The sequence below is a fragment of the Olea europaea genome, chromosome 8, assembly GCF_002742605.1.
Source record: "Olea europaea var. sylvestris chromosome 8, O_europaea_v1, whole genome shotgun sequence".
In the NCBI taxonomy this organism is placed as follows: Eukaryota; Viridiplantae; Streptophyta; class Magnoliopsida; order Lamiales; family Oleaceae; genus Olea; species Olea europaea.
The window spans coordinates 7,631,426-7,649,460 of NC_036244.1; the positions used below are offsets into that span (position 1 = coordinate 7,631,426).

Consider the following 18,035-nt stretch of genomic DNA (forward strand, 5'->3'; position numbering starts at 1 on the left):
TGTAGTCAGTCAAGTTAATGGGAGATTCGCAGTAAAGAAGAGTGGTACAGCCACTTATTTGAAGTTAATTTTGAGCCTCGTTTTCCACTTTGAGCAGTTCAAACTGGTGTAGGTCCCACGCCTTCAAAATACCCATGCAAATGTCCTGCCCAAGCTGGCCAGCAACAAAGATTTCGAGCTATTAAAAATTGTTCCAATTGAGCGTCTCCTAAAGCCCTCCATTGCTTGAGACGAAGAGGTAATGTGGATTGAAGGTACTCCACCCTGGATGTAACCTATCATAGCCTATCTCAAAAGACCAATCAGATCTAGGCTCGAAGAACGAGGCCAAAAGGTTGAAGAGAAGGGCTGCTCATTTCATCCTCCAGGATGATGTGCTGTACAAAAGAGGTTTCGCGTCGCCTCTTCTCCGATGCGTTGGAGGAGAAGAAGCTACGTACATAATAAGGAGAATCCATAAAGGTGTATGTGGAAACCATTCTGGAGGAACAGCTCTAGCGCATAAAGTGCTTCGACAAGGCTACTTTTGGTCAACTCTGAAAAAGGATGTGCTCCAATTTGTTAAAAAATGTAACAAGTGCCAGCGGTTCTCCAATGTTCAAAGACAACCTTAGAATGATGTGCTGTACAAAAGAGGTTTCGCGTCGCCTCTTCTCCGATGCGTTGGAGGAGAAGAAGCTACGTACATAATAAGGAGAATCCATAAAGGAGTATGTGGAAACCATTCTGGAGGAACAGCTCTAGCGCATAAAGTGCTTCGACAAGGCTATTTCTGGTCAACTCTGAAAAAGGATGTGCTCCAATTTGTTAAAAAATGTAACAAGTGCCAGCGGTTCTCCAATGTTCAAAGACAACCTTTCCAAAGCCTCTCCATGGTCACTAGCCCTTGCCCATTTGCCAAGTGGGGAGTAGATTTCATTGGCCCTCTCCCGAAAGAGAAAGGAAACGCAACATTTGTCATTGTTGCTATTGACTACTTCACCAAGTGGGTCAAAGTTCAACCTCTAGCCAAAATCATCGAGGCAAACACTACAAAGTTCATCTGGAAAAACATCATTTGCAGGTTCGACATTACCTATTCTCTTGTGTTCGACAATGGAAGATAGTTTGACAATAGGAAAATGCGAGATCTATACAACGAACTGGGTATAAGGAATGACTTCTCAACACCTCATCATCCCAAAGCAAATGGACAGGTTGAGGCAGTGAACAAAACAATCAAGCACACCCTGAAAGTGGAACTTGACGCCTCGAAAAGAGCATGGGTCGATGAGCTTCCCCGTGTCCTTTGAGCCATTCGCACCACAAACCAAATTGCAATAAGAGAAACCCCCTCGCATCATCGCATACACTTCATCGAGATTAGCAACGAGGAAGTGCGAGTGTGCAAACTCCACCTTCTAAAAGAAAGAAGGGATTCCTCCTAAGTCAAGCTGGCCACATATCAAAGAAAGATGACCCGTTACTACAATGCGAAGGTTAAGAACTGAACCCTACGTTGGGGAGATATGGTACTCAGGAGAGTCTTCCTAGCATCAAAACCAATAGGTTCCGAAGTGCTAGGACCGAACTAGGAAGGCCCTTATCGCATCATCATGGAATCCCAACCCGGAACTTATCAAATCGAAGACATGGCAGGGAAAATGATGCCTCATCAGTGGAACATCAAACACTTGAAAAAGTACTACCAATAAATGTGTCTTGTTCTGAACTGAAGATATCCTAAAGTAGTGCTTCGAAACATGAAGGCAACTTATCCTTAACTGACTAAGTGCTAACACTGCCTTAGCTTGTGATAATGTTAAGTTCGAATTATTAATGGATGTTCATCTCATTATTGTGTCCTACTCGTTGATTAGTCCTTCTGTACTTCTACTTATTGGTAATTAGTAAATAATGATTATTGAGTTGAAGTATTCACACAATCACAACAATACAATAGAGATAATTCAAGCATGAAAGGAAGAAGTCATAACTCTTGGCAAAAAAATTCCATTTCATTATTAAAAAGGATTACAAAATGTGGGTCGAAGCCATTACAATATAGCCCTAATCTATTGGCACTATGGCCCTATCCCCACTTCCGTCTCCATCTCTTGGGAAGCCTCAGCAGCCTCCTCAGCAACTGTGATATCTGGCCAACCTTTAGTAGGCCCTCCGAACTCTGCTTCAAGTGCAAAAATGTCTAGAGTTGAATAAACCTCCTTGAGCCGCTCCAACATCACTTGGGTATTCCAGAAGGCCCAAAAGTTGGCAAAGGTATCGTACAATGGATGCTCCTCGAAGTGATCAATGAAGTGTTACACCACTATCTTGCCAACTGCCTTCACCTCAGTCTTCAGAGATTCAATCTACTCTACCTAGGCCTCCAACCTCAGCTTTGACTTTTCCTTGTTCAAGGCCTTTAGAGCTTCTGTTGCCAGACGGTGGTGCTCATTGGTGTGGTCAAGTCGCCTAGTGAGAACAACCACCTGGCACTCCATCTCATGAAACTCCTTCCTCAGTCGCTCCAAATCATCATTGGCCTTCCCTAGTTGGCCCTCCGCCTCCACCCTCCTCTTCTCTGCCTCCACAGCCTTGGCCTCTGTGTCCCGCACTGCGTCCTTAAAGTGCAAGTTCTCTTCCAGTCGTTGAGCCGGGTCGATGTTCTTTGCTCTAAGGTCCTTCATCAGACCCTCAAGTTGGACGCTGGTATTCAGGGCCTGAGTGATGCAGGCATTGTTAGCTACTACAAGGTCCTCCGCAGTGCAAGATGCAATGTGGTCTCTCCACTCTTCAGTCCAGTACTTGTTATGGACCACTGCCATAATCGTGATCCCTAGAGGCAGAGCCTCCAACACTTCCTTCACTAGCTCCTCAGAGTTGGTGCCCAAAAAATCAGCCTCCTTCCCTAAGCGAGCTCTCTTCCTTCTCTGCTACTCCGGAAGTTGAGTCAAAGGAATAGTCGAAACTAGGGTGGGAGTTGCGACAGCTGGAGCAGCCTTGAGCAGAGGAGCCACATTCTCCCTTATTTCGACCTCGGTTGGGATCATTGTTTGACGTGTGTCAGTCTTCGTCATAGTTGGCCTTTAGCTGGTTGCTTTCCCTTCTTCAACAAGGAAGCGTTGCCCTCTTCCTCATCCTCCTCATCCCCAACAGGCTAGAGCTTTTTGGTCGCAGCCATCAGGTCTTCGATTTGCTTTTTATAGGCCAACGAGGAGGTCTTCAACGCCCTCGTCTCGGCCATCATCATCTGGATGGTAGCAAAGTCGGGCCTCTTCTTATTGAAGTCATCTGTAATAGAGAATAAAATAATAAGCAAAGTATAACGACTTCGGACATCAAGAATAATAAAACCTCTTCAAAGAGCTTACCCTGGAAAGCCATCAGCTCGTGGATGACGAAGTGAATGTTCTTCCTTATCAGCTTGCTGTAAGATCTCCTCTTCGAAAGGAGCTGATACACGATAAAAATAGTGTCGAAGTCCTCAGTGAACAGTTCACATCGAGAAAGAGTACCTACAGAAAAAAAAAAAGGGTTAGAATCCAAACTGAAGTAAATGAATATGCATGCAAATCCGAAATTCCAATACTCACTAAGAGTTGAATATTTAGTACTGTCAGGGGCGCCAAGGGGGTCCTCCTCTATTGTATTCCACCTTCTGGATGCCCAGCACTACTAACTCTTCCAGTCTTTAATGGAGCTCGATAGGTCGAGAACGAATAGAATATGGGCCCTCAAGAAGTCAAATAATACCACCCCTTGGTCTTATCACTCCCCGCCATGACCTTAGGTATGTACATGGTTTGAAAGATGGAGAAGGGCATCTCTACCCCATAGGACGCTTCCTTCCACAGTATCCATGATCCCACCGTTTAACTCCATGAGTTCGGGTTAAGTTGGGTTGGAGCTAGACCATAGGACCTTAGGACATAGCGAAAGAAGGGGTGAATGTATAGCCTAAGTCTTGCCCTAAGGATGGCCTCACTAATAGCCACGCACCCCAACCTTGGGTAGCAAGCTAGCTCACAGCCCCGACAATATTAAACCCACACTATCGGGGATCCTATATTCAGTCCTAGGTGTTGCCAGGTCAGCAGATTTCAATTTTGAAGGGTAGTTAGACGTCGCCCAATGCACAGAAATATCTATAGGACTGTCTGGCCATCTCCAGATGTTTCCCTCTAATATCGCCTCAAATATTTCGACCGAATTGGCCAAAGTGGGTTCAACCACTCTAACAATCTCCAAATCCCTCCCAGAGGACCCACTACCCTCAGAGCCATTTTCGATGATGAAGAAGGTGAAAAACTTAGGAAATACGTACAAGACTTGACTGAAAAACAAGGGTTGCAAAAGCTTTACAAAGCGTCAGGCCATCTCCCAGGCGTCGTCCCTTGTAGGTCAACTCTTCGATCAGAGATGTGCTCCTCAACTTTACAAAACTTCAACCTTCCCGACGCGTAGTCCTCTGTGGGCCATCACCTCGGTCAACGGGTTGCAAAAATTTTACAAAGCATCAGACCATCTCCCAGGCGTCATCCCCTATAGGTCAATACCTCGGTTGAAGATGTGCTCCTCAGCTTTACAAAGCTTTAATCTTCTCAACTCGTAGTCCTCTGTGGGTCAGTACCTCAATCGAAGGGTTGCAAAAGCTTTACAAAGTATCAGGTCATCTCCCAGGCGTCGTCCCTTGTGGATCAACGCCTCGGTCGAAGATGTGCTTCTCAGCTTTACAAAGTTCCAACCTTCTCAACGCATAGTCCCCTGTGAGTCAGCGCCTTAATCGAAGGGTTGTAAAAGTTTTAAAAAGCATCAAGCCATCTCCCAGGCATCATCCCTTGTGGGTCAACTCCTCAGTCAAAGATAAGCTCCTCAACAAAGTTTCAAAAGTCCACCAATGATATAAATATTCAACCCTGAACTTTGGGGACTACTATTACGCCCCTCACTAACCACCTCAGCGCGTCAGGTCCACTCTCCAACGAGGTGTCAGCCCAATGATATACGCCTCACCCGAGCCTCAAGTCGACGCACTGTGAGGCATAGACACTACCAAAGTAATATTATCCGAGGCGTCCGCTGATACCGAAGTGTGAAGAGATGAGGCACCATGTGGCAAAGGAGTGTAGAGGCCCCTCTGCCACCAGTTTCAGATATGTATTTCTGTGTCAAGATCTCCTTACCTTTTTGGATTGATTGATGTGACATCTCAACCTTATGTCAATTTGCATATCAAAAGAATTAATTACCTGTCCCTCTAGGATACGACTGATTGACGCCTACGAGTTGACACCTCACATTGTTAGATACATGCACGTGTCCCAAATCCAGCGGGGCCTTTGCCTATAAATACCAAAGGCTTGGCAAGAAACAAGGGGATTTTTCTAATTCTAGGCACTCCATAACCAAGTAATACATATATTCTCTCCTCCCCACTCTCTTGCACAATTTTGGCATCGCCCTTATCACCGTCCACTGACTTAACCGTCAGAGTGTATGCGACCGCCGCTATCACCACTACTATCACCATCTACATCTAACCGTTTGTTCTTGTGCGCAGGGAGGAATACGTGCAGTAGCTGTCAGTTGGCCACGTGGAGGGTCCAATTCGAAGATGTCAACACATGGTTTTAAGAGATATTATACAAGATATGCTTCGAAGTTTTACTTTTGATAATGCTACTGTGAATAACTTGTTATTAATAAATTTATTAATGACCTCAGGTGTGCATTTGGAAATTTATTTTTTCATCAGCGTTGTGTATGCCACATTATTAATTTGATTGTAAAAGATGGATTGGAACATATAAAATCGCCTTTAGATAAAATTACACAAGAAATAAATTTTATTATTGTGTCACCAACCAGAAAGCAAGCATTTAATAGTTTGTGTGTAGAGTATAGCTTACAAGAAAAATCACTTGTCACTGATGTAACACGTAGATGGAACTATACATATCTTATGTTACATTCTTGTGAAAATTATGATAAAGTTATTTCATTATATTATAATAATAGGCATATATGCATACCCAAACATAATTTGGAAGATTGAGAATGGTCTATTGCATTTTGTGTGAAGAAATTTTTAAAACCATTTTTCAATGCCATAAAGGAGTGTAGCGGTGCTTATTATCCTACATATTTACTTGTTCTACAATACTTTTTCTACATGCTCAAATCTTTCATAAATATAGGATTTTGCCAATTTTTGTTGATGTAGTCTACTCGATGAAATTAAAATTTCATAAATATTGGGAAAAATTGTCCTCTTTATTTTTTTTAGTTTCGTTAATAGATCATCGACTTAATTTAACTGGCACAAAAACTATTATAAAGGGGATTTCAAATTTCATAAATTTGGAATTATCACATGTGTATATAGAATCTACATTATGTGAAATGTATAACTATTTCGTTGAAAAAAAAAAAGGTCAAGGCAGTTCTACCTCTCAAAGTTCTTTTTCAAAAAATATTTTAACAAATTTAAATGATTTATGAAATTATTTGAACACCAATACAAGTGTTCCCTCACTTAATTTTAGTTCATCAATATCTAGAATGATAGATGTTAGTAGTACAAATCTTGAAATTTCCTCTGAATTAGCTAGATAACATGCATGGATGTTCGTAGTGTATTACAATCAAAAGAATTATAGAAATTTAATCTTTTATCATGGTAGAGGTGTAATGAAATGCAATATCCAATTTTATAAAAAATTTGAACGTGATCTACTAACACCTGCGGTGGCATTGGAGATTGCATTTAGTTTAGATGGTCAAGTTTTATTAGATGAACGATCAAGACTAAAAGAAGATATATTTGAGACCTTAATATGCTTAAAGGACTGGGAATGCGCTGAATTATGTATTCAAGAACAAGTTGATAGTATAATGATCGAAAAGTTGCCGTAGATCCAAGCATAAGGATATTGTAAGTTTTTAAATTGATTAACTTTAAAAAAGTATGGAATTTTTAAATTTATTTGTCTCAAGAAAAATTGTATACGAAATATTTTATTCATGTACAATTTTAACTCCATCCATATTGATTATAGCCGGTCCAAGTTCGGAAAAAGGAGGATGGTTGTAACTTTTATTTAATTTATAATTCATAAAAATTGTACAAATTAAATATATATATATATATATATTTATATATTTTAAAGTCTTAGAATTGTCATGGAATATATAAATAAAATAAAAAAGAAAGAAAAACCCGCGAGCTGTCTTGGCTCAATAAGGCTCGAATCGAAAGCTCAGGCCAAGCCCAGGTTTCTTGGCCAAATAAAAGCTCGGGTCAGCTCGAGCTCGTAAAAAAGCTCGGACCATTTTACTTGAGCCGAGCCCAAACCACGAGTTTTGACTCGATAGCCGATTCGACTCAACTCATTGAAACCACTAAGTCCATGACATCGTAAAAACTAAGAACTGTTTTTGGGTCAAGGTTGAAAGTGAGATTTGACCTCATCAATACGTTACAAACAAATAGTTCCATAAACTTGGCTACTGTATGATAGTACTCCTTCACTAGGAATGCTTCATAAAAACACCGGCTAACCAAACATTATATAGATCAAAAGCTGCTTAATTCTTTCAAACAATATACTTTCCTAATAACATACAACTAATGCAACCATCACGCATGCTCGAGATTCTTGTACAGAAACTTGTAGTCTACTAATTCTGGTCGAGCACATAGTGTACCTCGCGGTGTGTGTAAGAGAGAAAGACGTGGGACATTAAGTCCCAGACCATCCAAACTGCACTCGAACTAGTCATCATCAGGATCAGCTGAGAAGTCTGGCTCCTCAGGCTTCTGCAACTTCAGTAATTCAACGTCCTTGAGTTTTTGCGCTCCTCGTCTTGTGTTGGCAGCAAATCTCGAAGCCAGTATTGTGACTCCCAAGTGTTGTTTCACCTGAGATGAATTGGCTGCTGTAGTCTTTTTGTCGTCCTCCTCCTGACCTTTTTCATCGGATAATTGCTTGCCGGGAAAATAAGAAAATGACTCTCTCATGCTTAGGTCTTTAGCCAGCATTCTCTTCCTATATCGACGCCAGGCAGCCTGGATGAAACAAGCGGCCCACGTTCTCCAGTGGTGAGAATAATACCGAAATGTGTGTTGCAGTTTCTTACTATGAAGGCGTCTAAATTGATTTGCCACAAATTTAAGGTCTTCTGCTCTTAGTACAAAAGCTTCCACTTCAGTAAGGGCTCTGACTGTTCTTGTTGAAGAAGGCAAGTTGAGGGTAGACTTAGGGACCAATGCCCAGGCAAGCAGTTCTTCCCCACAAAAATCACCCGGTCTCAATGTTATCGAATTGAAGAATCCCGTCCTGCCTCCATTCGTAGTCGAGCTGTCCAGTGTTCCCCTTATAATAAAGAGCATCTCTGTTACGGGATCACCCTCCCGAACAATGTAGGTACCCTGAGTACTTAAGGATGACACTAGGCGCTCGCATATGGCATCGAGAAGCTGATCATCCATCTGTGAAAAGAAGGGGACCTGGAATTGGAAAAAGCTATTATTTTAACCTATTATAAGTTATAACAAAGAGAACTCATAACACAAGTAAAGAAGCTATTGATAGCGAAGACTGAATCTAAATAAAATAAACGTGCCTTCTCTCTAACAGCTTAATTTTTAAGATGGAGTCGTTCAACATAGTATCAGAATAATGTTTAGTACATCTTTGCTGCCAACTATCTGCGAAAATTAAATTGTGTACATATCAAAGAAAAATTGAATCAGGTTTGAACATGGAGTGTTGAAACTAAATTTACGTAAATAAATGTGTCTCCTCTCTAACAACTTAAACTTTGAGATAAGGTGGTTCAACAATTTAAGCTTCGGCAAATATATTAAGCCTATGTTTGGTTCATGTTTATAAACTGTTTATGAACACTCAAACTGCTTTTATCTATACATATCGAGGGACCTACAATTACCATCCTTTTATCCACTATTCATTTCTATCTGTTTAATTTAAACCATTTATGAACGTTGAGAGATAATTCACTGAAATCTTTCATTTAGAGAAATGAATTTTACCAACAAGAGGAGACTGAGTACAAAAAATCTTACACGCCGAACAAGGTCTAAACAGAGGTGGCGTTGGATATCACGACGCAAATCTGTAGGTAAGGTTTGAAGGATAGATTCTTCATCAACACCTCTTGTTGTAAGCCATTTGTATTGTATAAAACGCCTGACACGTTGTTGCAGATCTTCAGGGAGTTGGCGATGCCTCATCCACTCCTCAGTGTCCCGACGTTTAAGCCTCCACTCCTCGAGCCTCACAGTAATAGATTGAAGATAGGTCTATACATGATTCATGTGCTATAAATATGATATCAAATTTGACAAGAAAATATTCAGATAAAATAAATAATAAAAAAGTATCTCTATTACACTAAATTGTAGTTAAAACAGCCTAAAAGGTACTCACAGGAACACATTGTTAACATGTGAGAAATTAAATGCCTTTCTTATTTTGAGTATAACCCTCAATATACGAGAAGGTTTAGAAAGAAATTATCAATGAAAAAGCAATCGAACAGAAACATTCACAGAACATAAGAAGATCGGCAATTCTTCAAATTTCTGAAGACTACTCGCGGAACCAAACTAATATAAAGATTCTGAACGCAAGTATACAAGGTAGTGTCGGGATTCTTAAAATACCTGCATGTTTCCAATTAAATGGGCAAACAGAACAAGCCCCAGGATGGCAATGAGTATCGCAAACAATGTTTCACCAATAAACGTGCTTGTCGTTAATGTCTGGCCATAAGAACTGAAATAAAATACACAAAAATGACTCCAAATTCTTACGAAACAGATAGTCTAAACTTAAATTTTTCAATCCACAAGTATAAATTCATGTTTCATCCTACGAAAATTTTGAACGTAATAAGTACCGTAACGTGACAAAATAAATGAGGTTCCATATGATACAACATAAGTGGGAACAACCATTTAAATAAGATGAGCAGAAGCTCGAAAAATATACCTCAAGTTCTGTAAACCCCACCATAAACAGTAGAAGTACTTGTCAAGAAATGCAGACGAGACAACTTTCTTTCCAATGGCATTTCCGAATATCCCATAATTAAAGTTTGAAGTACCCTCTGGATTACAGTAATTGAAAACATGAGTGCTGTTTACCCACATATTTCTGTCACTACGTCCCAGAGTATCACAGTCCAAAAATTTAGGGGAGCATCCATTACTATTCGATTCATTCCTGCAAGCTGATTTCCAGCAAGTTGCATGTCTCTCAATTGACAGTAAGTACCAGGAAGCTCCCAATACCTAAAAAGAAGCTAAAAATAATTGGAATGTACGCATTTTGAGAGTGAAATAGGATCATAAAAAAGCTGTTGACAGAAAATGACATACATGGCTTGCTAACATATAGAGTAAGAGATTGTATGCAGCCCCTGCCCAAGCAGTTTTCGTGACAACTCCTGTAGCTTTGATAATTTGAGAGCTCAATGGAAAAATCAGATATAATCTCGGGATATACTGGATGAGAACTATTAATACCAAGGCGTTGTTTGTATGATCAGTATGGGAGCTTCTAATTGCTGGTAATATCGACCATATGACAATCTGTAGAAAAATAAAAAGAAGTACTAGAGCTAAGATTCAATTGAACTTATTCAAATGAATAATATCTTCCCCATTATCAAGCGAATTAAACACCATTAATTGCAATCGCTTCATAAAGGATGTGCTTATGTGTAAGACTTCGCCACTTAGCATCAAGCATCACGTCAGAGTTCAATACAAGATAACAGATTTCTACTATATAAAATCCCATCACCGGCGAATATAGTCATAAACCATTTATCAGTTTCTTTCTTCAAAAATCGGAAAAGGTGCATAGGTCCTCTAATTTAACTTGCATACACAGGTGGTCTACATGACCTTTCTAAACCTTTCTCTGATATCACTGCATAATGATCTAATTGTATACCATTTATTTCGACTCAGTCAGTTAATCTCCACACATGCATAACAATTCTTGCAACTTTTTACGCTGATCATTCAAATTTCTTCGCCAGCCTTGTTCCATTATGCATGGATTCATAGTAACACCTCAGGTGGATAAGCCCTAATTTCATTCTAACTTCTAATGGATAAAGAGAAAATAAGTTGATCTCCAAATAATCATACCATTTATACATGGTTAACATTGTAAAGATTTTTCAATCAATAGTTACAAAAGCAAATTCGACTACCTGAGGAAGGGGAAGTGCTGCAATTGCATCAATGCAGAATTCCGATTTCAAGTACCTTCTTGCAATCTTCTTCAGATCCATGACAAGTTCACCTCTGCCAAACACCCTTGAACTAGGTGATACATAAGCAGTCCTAAATTTTATGACTACATGCAACAGATAGAATATATCTGCCACTGTCCTAAAACAGGTAATAATAATTCCCAAATTCAAATCAGTTTGCATACATGATGAATTCCCTTCATTCACTACTGAAGGAAGAAAGAAAAACAATGGATCGACAAATAGTGCTACCAAACAAGAAAACAAGAAAATTCTGTTCCATTTTAAGACAATTTCACTTCCAGGATCAAGTACTGTCATTTTTTCTGGCTCGTGACCTTCTGGAAAAACCTTGAACCTTCCAAATTTACGAATCTTATTTGTTTTTGTCTTGTCCCCAAAACCACCTTCAGATTTCCTTAAAGGGCCTGAAGTTTTATGCAGAGGGAGTTGTTTGTCAAGGTATTGGGTCTCATTCTGTTCCCAGAAAACTTCAAGATTTCGTTTTTCATCATTGTGAAACCTATAAATAATAAAATTATTAAAAAATAATAATAAATAAATAAATAGAAAGGGGGGAAAGCAGAGACAAGAAAGAACAAGAAAATACCTGACTAGCTTCTCTTTCTTGAACTCCATGCCTACAACTCAGTTGTATACTACTGATTTTCCCCAAATTTCTGCACCGAGGGTATTTGAATAAATGGATCCATCATTCCCTAGTCTTTGCCACCATGATTCTTGCTTGAAAGATGGTGTCAACTGCAAAAACTTGTCCCAAAATAAAGTTTAAAGTAGGAAAAAAAAAATGTATTTTTGTTGATGAGGTGGATGAAAACTGAAAATATGTTGATTTTGTGTGGGGTTGACTTCTTAATTAAAGATTGCTTTATAACTTAGCTGTAAAATGGAAGAAAAACAGGTGGATTGGTGTCGCTTGTTCATTTATTTTATGCAGTAAATAGTTGTGAGAGTAGAGAGAAGGACGTGAAGCCCAATAATATAGTAAAGATCGCATGTTTGAGCCACATTTTATGTAAAAAATGTATTATTCATCTTAAATTAATGAAAAATATGTGGTTAAAAAAAAAAAAATTTAAATTTACGTGTAATATTATTTTGTTAAAAATGTATGATTGAAACGATGTCAAATCACTATTAAAAATTGTATTTTTTTTAAAAATAATGTGGCTCAAACAAGCCAGTTTCACTAGATTGCAATTTCAATCCGAATGATGCTAATATAGTACTAAATAATAAGTTTAATTTCACCTTTTATTTAACTTATTAATTAGTACAATCTACATTACAAATGCAATTACATAGGGGATTTGACCCCGCCCCGCCCCACCCCGCCCCGTCCACATTAATTTTTATTCCATTCTATTTTATTTTTCTCTCTCATATTTTCAATTACACAATTTTTTATAAAATAATATTACACATAAATCGAAAATTTTTCCTTTTTTTTCAGCCACTCATTTTTTCAAAAAAATACTATTCCACTAATTTTTATTTCCATAAAAAGGGTGCCAAACGGGGGCATAGTAATTGTTTTGCGGAAAGAATATTTAAAAATTATGGGACAAATGAAGAGATTTTTGTGGCAGTAGATTTCCAAGGTAAAACACATTTTCAAACGTGCCACCAAAACTCCCTTTTTTAAGGGATTAACGTACACTATGTTTGGTTGTGTTCAAGATACTTATTTTGTTGGAATGGAATTTTCATAGTTATTTTTCGTTTATAGAAACTTAATTTCTAAAGGATAAAAAATAACTTTTACACACAACTAAATAAGTTAATAACTAGATTTTTTGTAATATACTTGAATAATTTATTATCTTTTTAGTAAAATTTACTAGTTGTTGTAGTAAAGTAAAATAAGTGATTTATTTATTTTTAACTTTGACCAACAAGTAAATCGTTAACTATTAAATTTATTTCTTTATTAATTCAATAATATCTTATACTAAGTTCTTGTTTGGGATCCATTTTAATGAAAATTTGAGTAGATATGAGTTTTGAAATAGTGATTTTATGAAGAATGTACAGTTAAAAAATATGGGAATGCTTTTATTTTACATGTAATCAGTAATATTTTTTTAATGTAAGAACGTGTGATTGAAAAAGAGATTTTAAAAAATGGGGTCAAACATAAGCTATGTCTTCATTACGTAAAATTTACTGATTTTTCGATCTTTTATTTTTTATTATTCAAAATTGGAAATAATAAGTTTTTCTTTTCTTTTCTTTTCTTTTATTTTCTTTTTTTTTTTTTGGGTAGTTTTGGTTTTTAATTAAGGGTAAATATTCGCACTACAATTTTTATTCATTGAATTACATTTTAATTACACTTAGGAAATGATTTTTATGGCATTCTTACCCTCAAACTTTCAATTAATTAACACATTTTATATTTGATAACAGTTTTTGTTCGAAAAGTTTGTTGAAACAACATATAATAACTTATTTTTCCATTAGATTTTTTAAAATAAATAAATAAAAAAGTACGGAGTTATATTTTTCTTTCATTTCAAAGCATAGAAATAAAATATTTGACATAAACCACCATAAAGGACAAGATGTACTAATTAATGGAATGTTGAAGATAATAAATTTGAAGAAAAAAATTAAAAAAAAATAATTGTTACAATGAGTAAAGATCGAGAAGCTTAACTGTAATTAAAATGTGGTGTAACAAATAAAATGGTCTCACTAGTCACTATAACCACGCCATTCATTAATTAATTAACTGTATAGATGTGAATCCAATACTTCAAACTACCTACATTTGGCAAGCTACTTCCGTTTGACATATCTTCTAAAAAATTAAAATGAGTTTTTGAAATTTAAAAGTTGCTTTTGAATTCATTTGAGTACTTTTATGAAAGTACTCCTGGTAGTTAGAAAAACTTTTAGAAGAAATTAGTTCAATGTAACTGCTTCTAAAAGTGCTTTCCGAGATATGAAACTTTTTTAAATATTATTACTCAGCCAAATGTTATAATTAAAGTTGCTTGGAGTAAAATTGTGTAAACACGCTTGAAGAAATTTTTTTTTTTTTTTTCTAAAATCACTTTAAGTGGGAACCATAAAATATTAATAATTCTATTATGTTATTTCTTTAGCAAATAATGTAAAGTTCAAAACAAAACTTCCTTTATAATTGATGAGTCAATGTGAGTGATCGAGATGATTCTAGTACAAGTTCAACCACTAGGCACATGATGCAACAAACTTGTCAACACCAAAAATTAATAGGTCCCACAAAAGAAATATCCATAAATCTAATTTTGTTGTGTCTGAACTCTAGGAGATTCACAATATTATATTACAAATTTATTTTTTTTATTAAAGCCCTCGTTTGAACCATATTATTGGAATGAAAATTCAATTTTGAATAGTGTATTGATGAAAAATGTATAATTAAAAATAAAAAATGTTCTGAATTTGTGTATAATATTATTTTATTAAAGAATGTGTGGTTGAAATTATATCAAATCACTGTTGAATTTTTTTTTTTTTTCAAATAATATGGTTCAAACAGGCCTAATTCAATAAAATTCTATATTTTTTGTCTTGACCATCTTTTGGTTCTTTTATGTCAAATTCTATAAAGAAATATATGAAGATATTCAAGATTCGTTCATTAAATAAGGACCAGCAATCATTTCTACATATCAATATTTGATGATACTGGTAAAATTTTCAAAATCTCAGCTTGTAAAAGTTGCCAAGTGTCACATTATGTAACTTTTATTAATTACTGTTTTTCAGTAAGAATTGTGCTGTGTATACACAATGGTGTACACATGACTTTACACTCCCCTCACACGAAGAGGGCCCACGTGTAATAAAATTTTCATCAGCCCCCTCCATGTGAGAGGGTGTAAAGTCGTGTGTACACCACAAAGTGTACACACAGCATTTTCCTTTGAATAATGCTGATCTGTTAGGGTGAAACTTACTAGACCTTGTACATGCTTTTATATTGGGGTGGGCCCACATCGGACCCACATGCAATAAAAAAATTAAAAAAAACTGAACCCCCCCCCCCCCCCCCCCCCCCCGCCTGGCAAGGTAGAACAACTCTATTGTTTTCTTTGAATTTTTTTCTTTTTTTCGTTTTGATTTTGCAATAAACCGTTTTTTATTAAATTCTATAGAAGTCCAACACTCCAATCTATCTCCATTTGGCAGCAAACTGACAATTTTTGCTAATATTAATTGACAATTTGATAAGAACACATTCTGTGTTTTACTTTTTATATTTGAGTTTTGAATTCATTTTCAATTTTCTATTTTAAAGAGTCTGTTTTAAAATTATTAAAAATGTGTTCAACTTTTCATTTTAAAAAATTATTTCTAAAAATTAAAAACTAAAAATAACTTAAAAATACCAAACCAAACACATCCTAAAATTTTCGATTCCTCTTTTTCTTTTTACTGTCCTTTTGGCCCACACACGACTTTTGTAATATGAGAGAGAAGAAATGCAAAGAAATTGCAACTTGTAGGAAGACTAAGCTTAAAAAAGTCAGTCCGGTGCACATGCATCGAGCTAATCTACAGTTCGAATAGGTTTTGGGTAAGAACGTGCTAGCCTTACAAAACCAGGCTCCTGTCAGGCACACACATTCATAGGGCCCGCGTAACTTTTTTTTTCAATGCATATAGAGCCTCTGCACAGTGAAGGACCCTGTAAGAATTTCGGGTAAATGAATTTTGGAGAGTTATTGGAATTTGCTTTGTGCAAGCTTAGCCAACAATTTTTTGGCATAGTATAAATAGATCGATAATCATTACCTCCCCCGCTTTATTTATATTGATTGGTTTTCTTTATTTTCTTGTCCTAAATTATAGTCCCGTTTCCTTGTCAAGAATATATTCATTTTGTTCATTTACTAATATTTTCTTATTTAATTTACTCAGAGAATGTTTAGTGAAGATTAAAATTAAATTTTTTGTAAATTTTGATAGAAATTTTTAAAATGTGTGATTGAAAATTTGTGATGCTCATAAAAAATGTCTCAATATTGATTGTTTGACTTTGATTCAAATTAAAATCTAATCCAAACAAAAGCTTATTTATAACTAATTTTTCCCACTTTATTTTAAAATTGTACAAATTTTAATGCACCTACTCCCTGAAATCATCCAAATATTCAAATATACATGCACACGATTCTCCAAGGGAGAAAAGTTGTTACCAATTAAATAAAGAAAAACTTTTTCAATGATATTAAATAAAATTTTCTAATCTATGTAAAAACCAAAATCAACATATATAGATGAGACGGAAAGAATAAAATTTATCGTGCATACATATAAAACAAATAAATAACCATGGAAGTGATTAATCATATATTACTTTTCGTTTTACTCTTAGAAGTTTATGTAGTCGACAGATTTTATATCATTATAAAACATTTTCACATGGTGAAATATCTCTAGTTCTATTGATTCATTCCAAAGTTTTCCCCACATCTTCGTAACACTTTTCAAATTTCTTAATATTTTAGTGAACAAGAATCCCAAGACAAATAAAAAATTAATCAAAATTCCCAACATGACACGATGTTATATTAACTTGAATTTTAATTGACTTCAAACAATTTTATAAATATAAATATGAATTTATATAGCCAAACATTAGATGAGAGCTCAAACGTTACAAGCACAAAGTTCAAATGACTTCAGATAGCAACTATAAGGCCATGTTTGATTGCAACATTTTTCATGAAAAATGTCGCATCCAACAAAAATAATTTCCACTTCGATTGTTTGATTCGCATGTGGAAATGGAATTCGAATTCTTATGTACTACCATTTAAAGCACGTTTTTGACCAATTTCATGAAAAACGAATTCTTATGGGTATGGTTGCTTTTGTTTTCCAACTTAGGTGAAATTCCTTTTCCTCCTTCCTCCTTCGCAATCAAACAAGGCCTAAGAGTCTTCGATATGACACAAAGTCCAAATGACTTGAAATCAGTATTGAAAAAAATCGATGACAGGCTAAAAATACAGATGGTGAAATTTCGTTTAGTCATAGATTTATGTAAATCAAAAGCAAAATTCATCCCCTTCAAGCATTACTTAAGTTTCTTTCCATTTCTCTACCAGTGAAGATAGCTAGTCATTTACATTATTGTATTTTAAACCTATTTGCTCCATAGCAAACCGAACAATCAAGAAACAATATTTTAAAATCCGAAGCACATAACAAGGCGAAAGATAAAATGAAGTAATAAATATACAGTCAAACAAAATCAAGGACAGTGATTCTATAACTCAAATTTTAAGAAGAAAACGAACCGAAAAATAGAATAAAATTTAGGTCGCTGCAGTGAAGCTAGATGACCCTAAAATTTGAAGTAGGATATCAGCAACGAGCGAAAATCAATAAGCACACCAATTATAAGACTTTCCAGGTGAGGACCTCTTAATCGGCCTGCTGATATCTTCAAAATGCCAACAGACTCGCACCAAAGGAGAAGGGCAAGTGGGTACAAAATTCTATATTTTCGACGGCTAAAGCAACACAATCTGCTAAAAGATGTCCCACAAAAACACTGATCTGACACAATAATTTTTATAGAAAACTCTAACAGGCAAAAATGTGATCACGATGAAGATTTATGTAGTTGCCAATTGCCACCGACTAACGAACTGAGGGGTTTTTCTTTTTCAAAAATTTGAGCTCCTGATTGTGACAAGAGACGGGAAAAAAGAGCATTTATAATCCCATCTCAAAGT

At 36.1% G+C, this 18,035-nt stretch overlaps 1 protein-coding gene across 1 annotated transcript; it reads right to left on the reverse strand.

The window, feature by feature from the left end:
* Positions 1-7,437: 7,437 nt before the first annotated feature.
* Positions 7,438-12,195, reverse strand: LOC111398703 (probable cyclic nucleotide-gated ion channel 14). The gene is made up of 7 exons (XM_023025745.1): positions 11,885-12,195; positions 11,233-11,797; positions 10,388-10,600; positions 9,999-10,300; positions 9,671-9,782; positions 9,071-9,307; positions 7,438-8,491 (listed from the first exon to the last, which is right to left on the reverse strand). Exons 1-7 carry the CDS (start codon positions 11,911-11,913, stop codon positions 7,757-7,759), a joined length of 2,193 nt encoding a protein of 730 aa, XP_022881513.1. The 5' UTR covers positions 11,914-12,195; the 3' UTR covers positions 7,438-7,756.
* Positions 12,196-18,035: the final 5,840 nt, after the last annotated feature.

Excerpts from the sequence above, each read along its gene's own strand:
- LOC111398703 (XM_023025745.1), bottom strand. The coding sequence starts at position 11,913 with ATGGAGTTCAAGAAAGAGAAGCTAGTCAG. Across the intron at positions 10,301-10,387 it reads TCTATATGTTAGCAAGCCAT|GTATTGGGAGCTTCCTGGTA; the intron begins GTATGTCATTTT and ends GCTTCTTTTTAG. Across the intron at positions 8,492-9,070 it reads GTTTAGACCTTGTTCGGCGT|GTCCCCTTCTTTTCACAGAT; the intron begins GTAAGATTTTTT and ends TTCCAATTCCAG.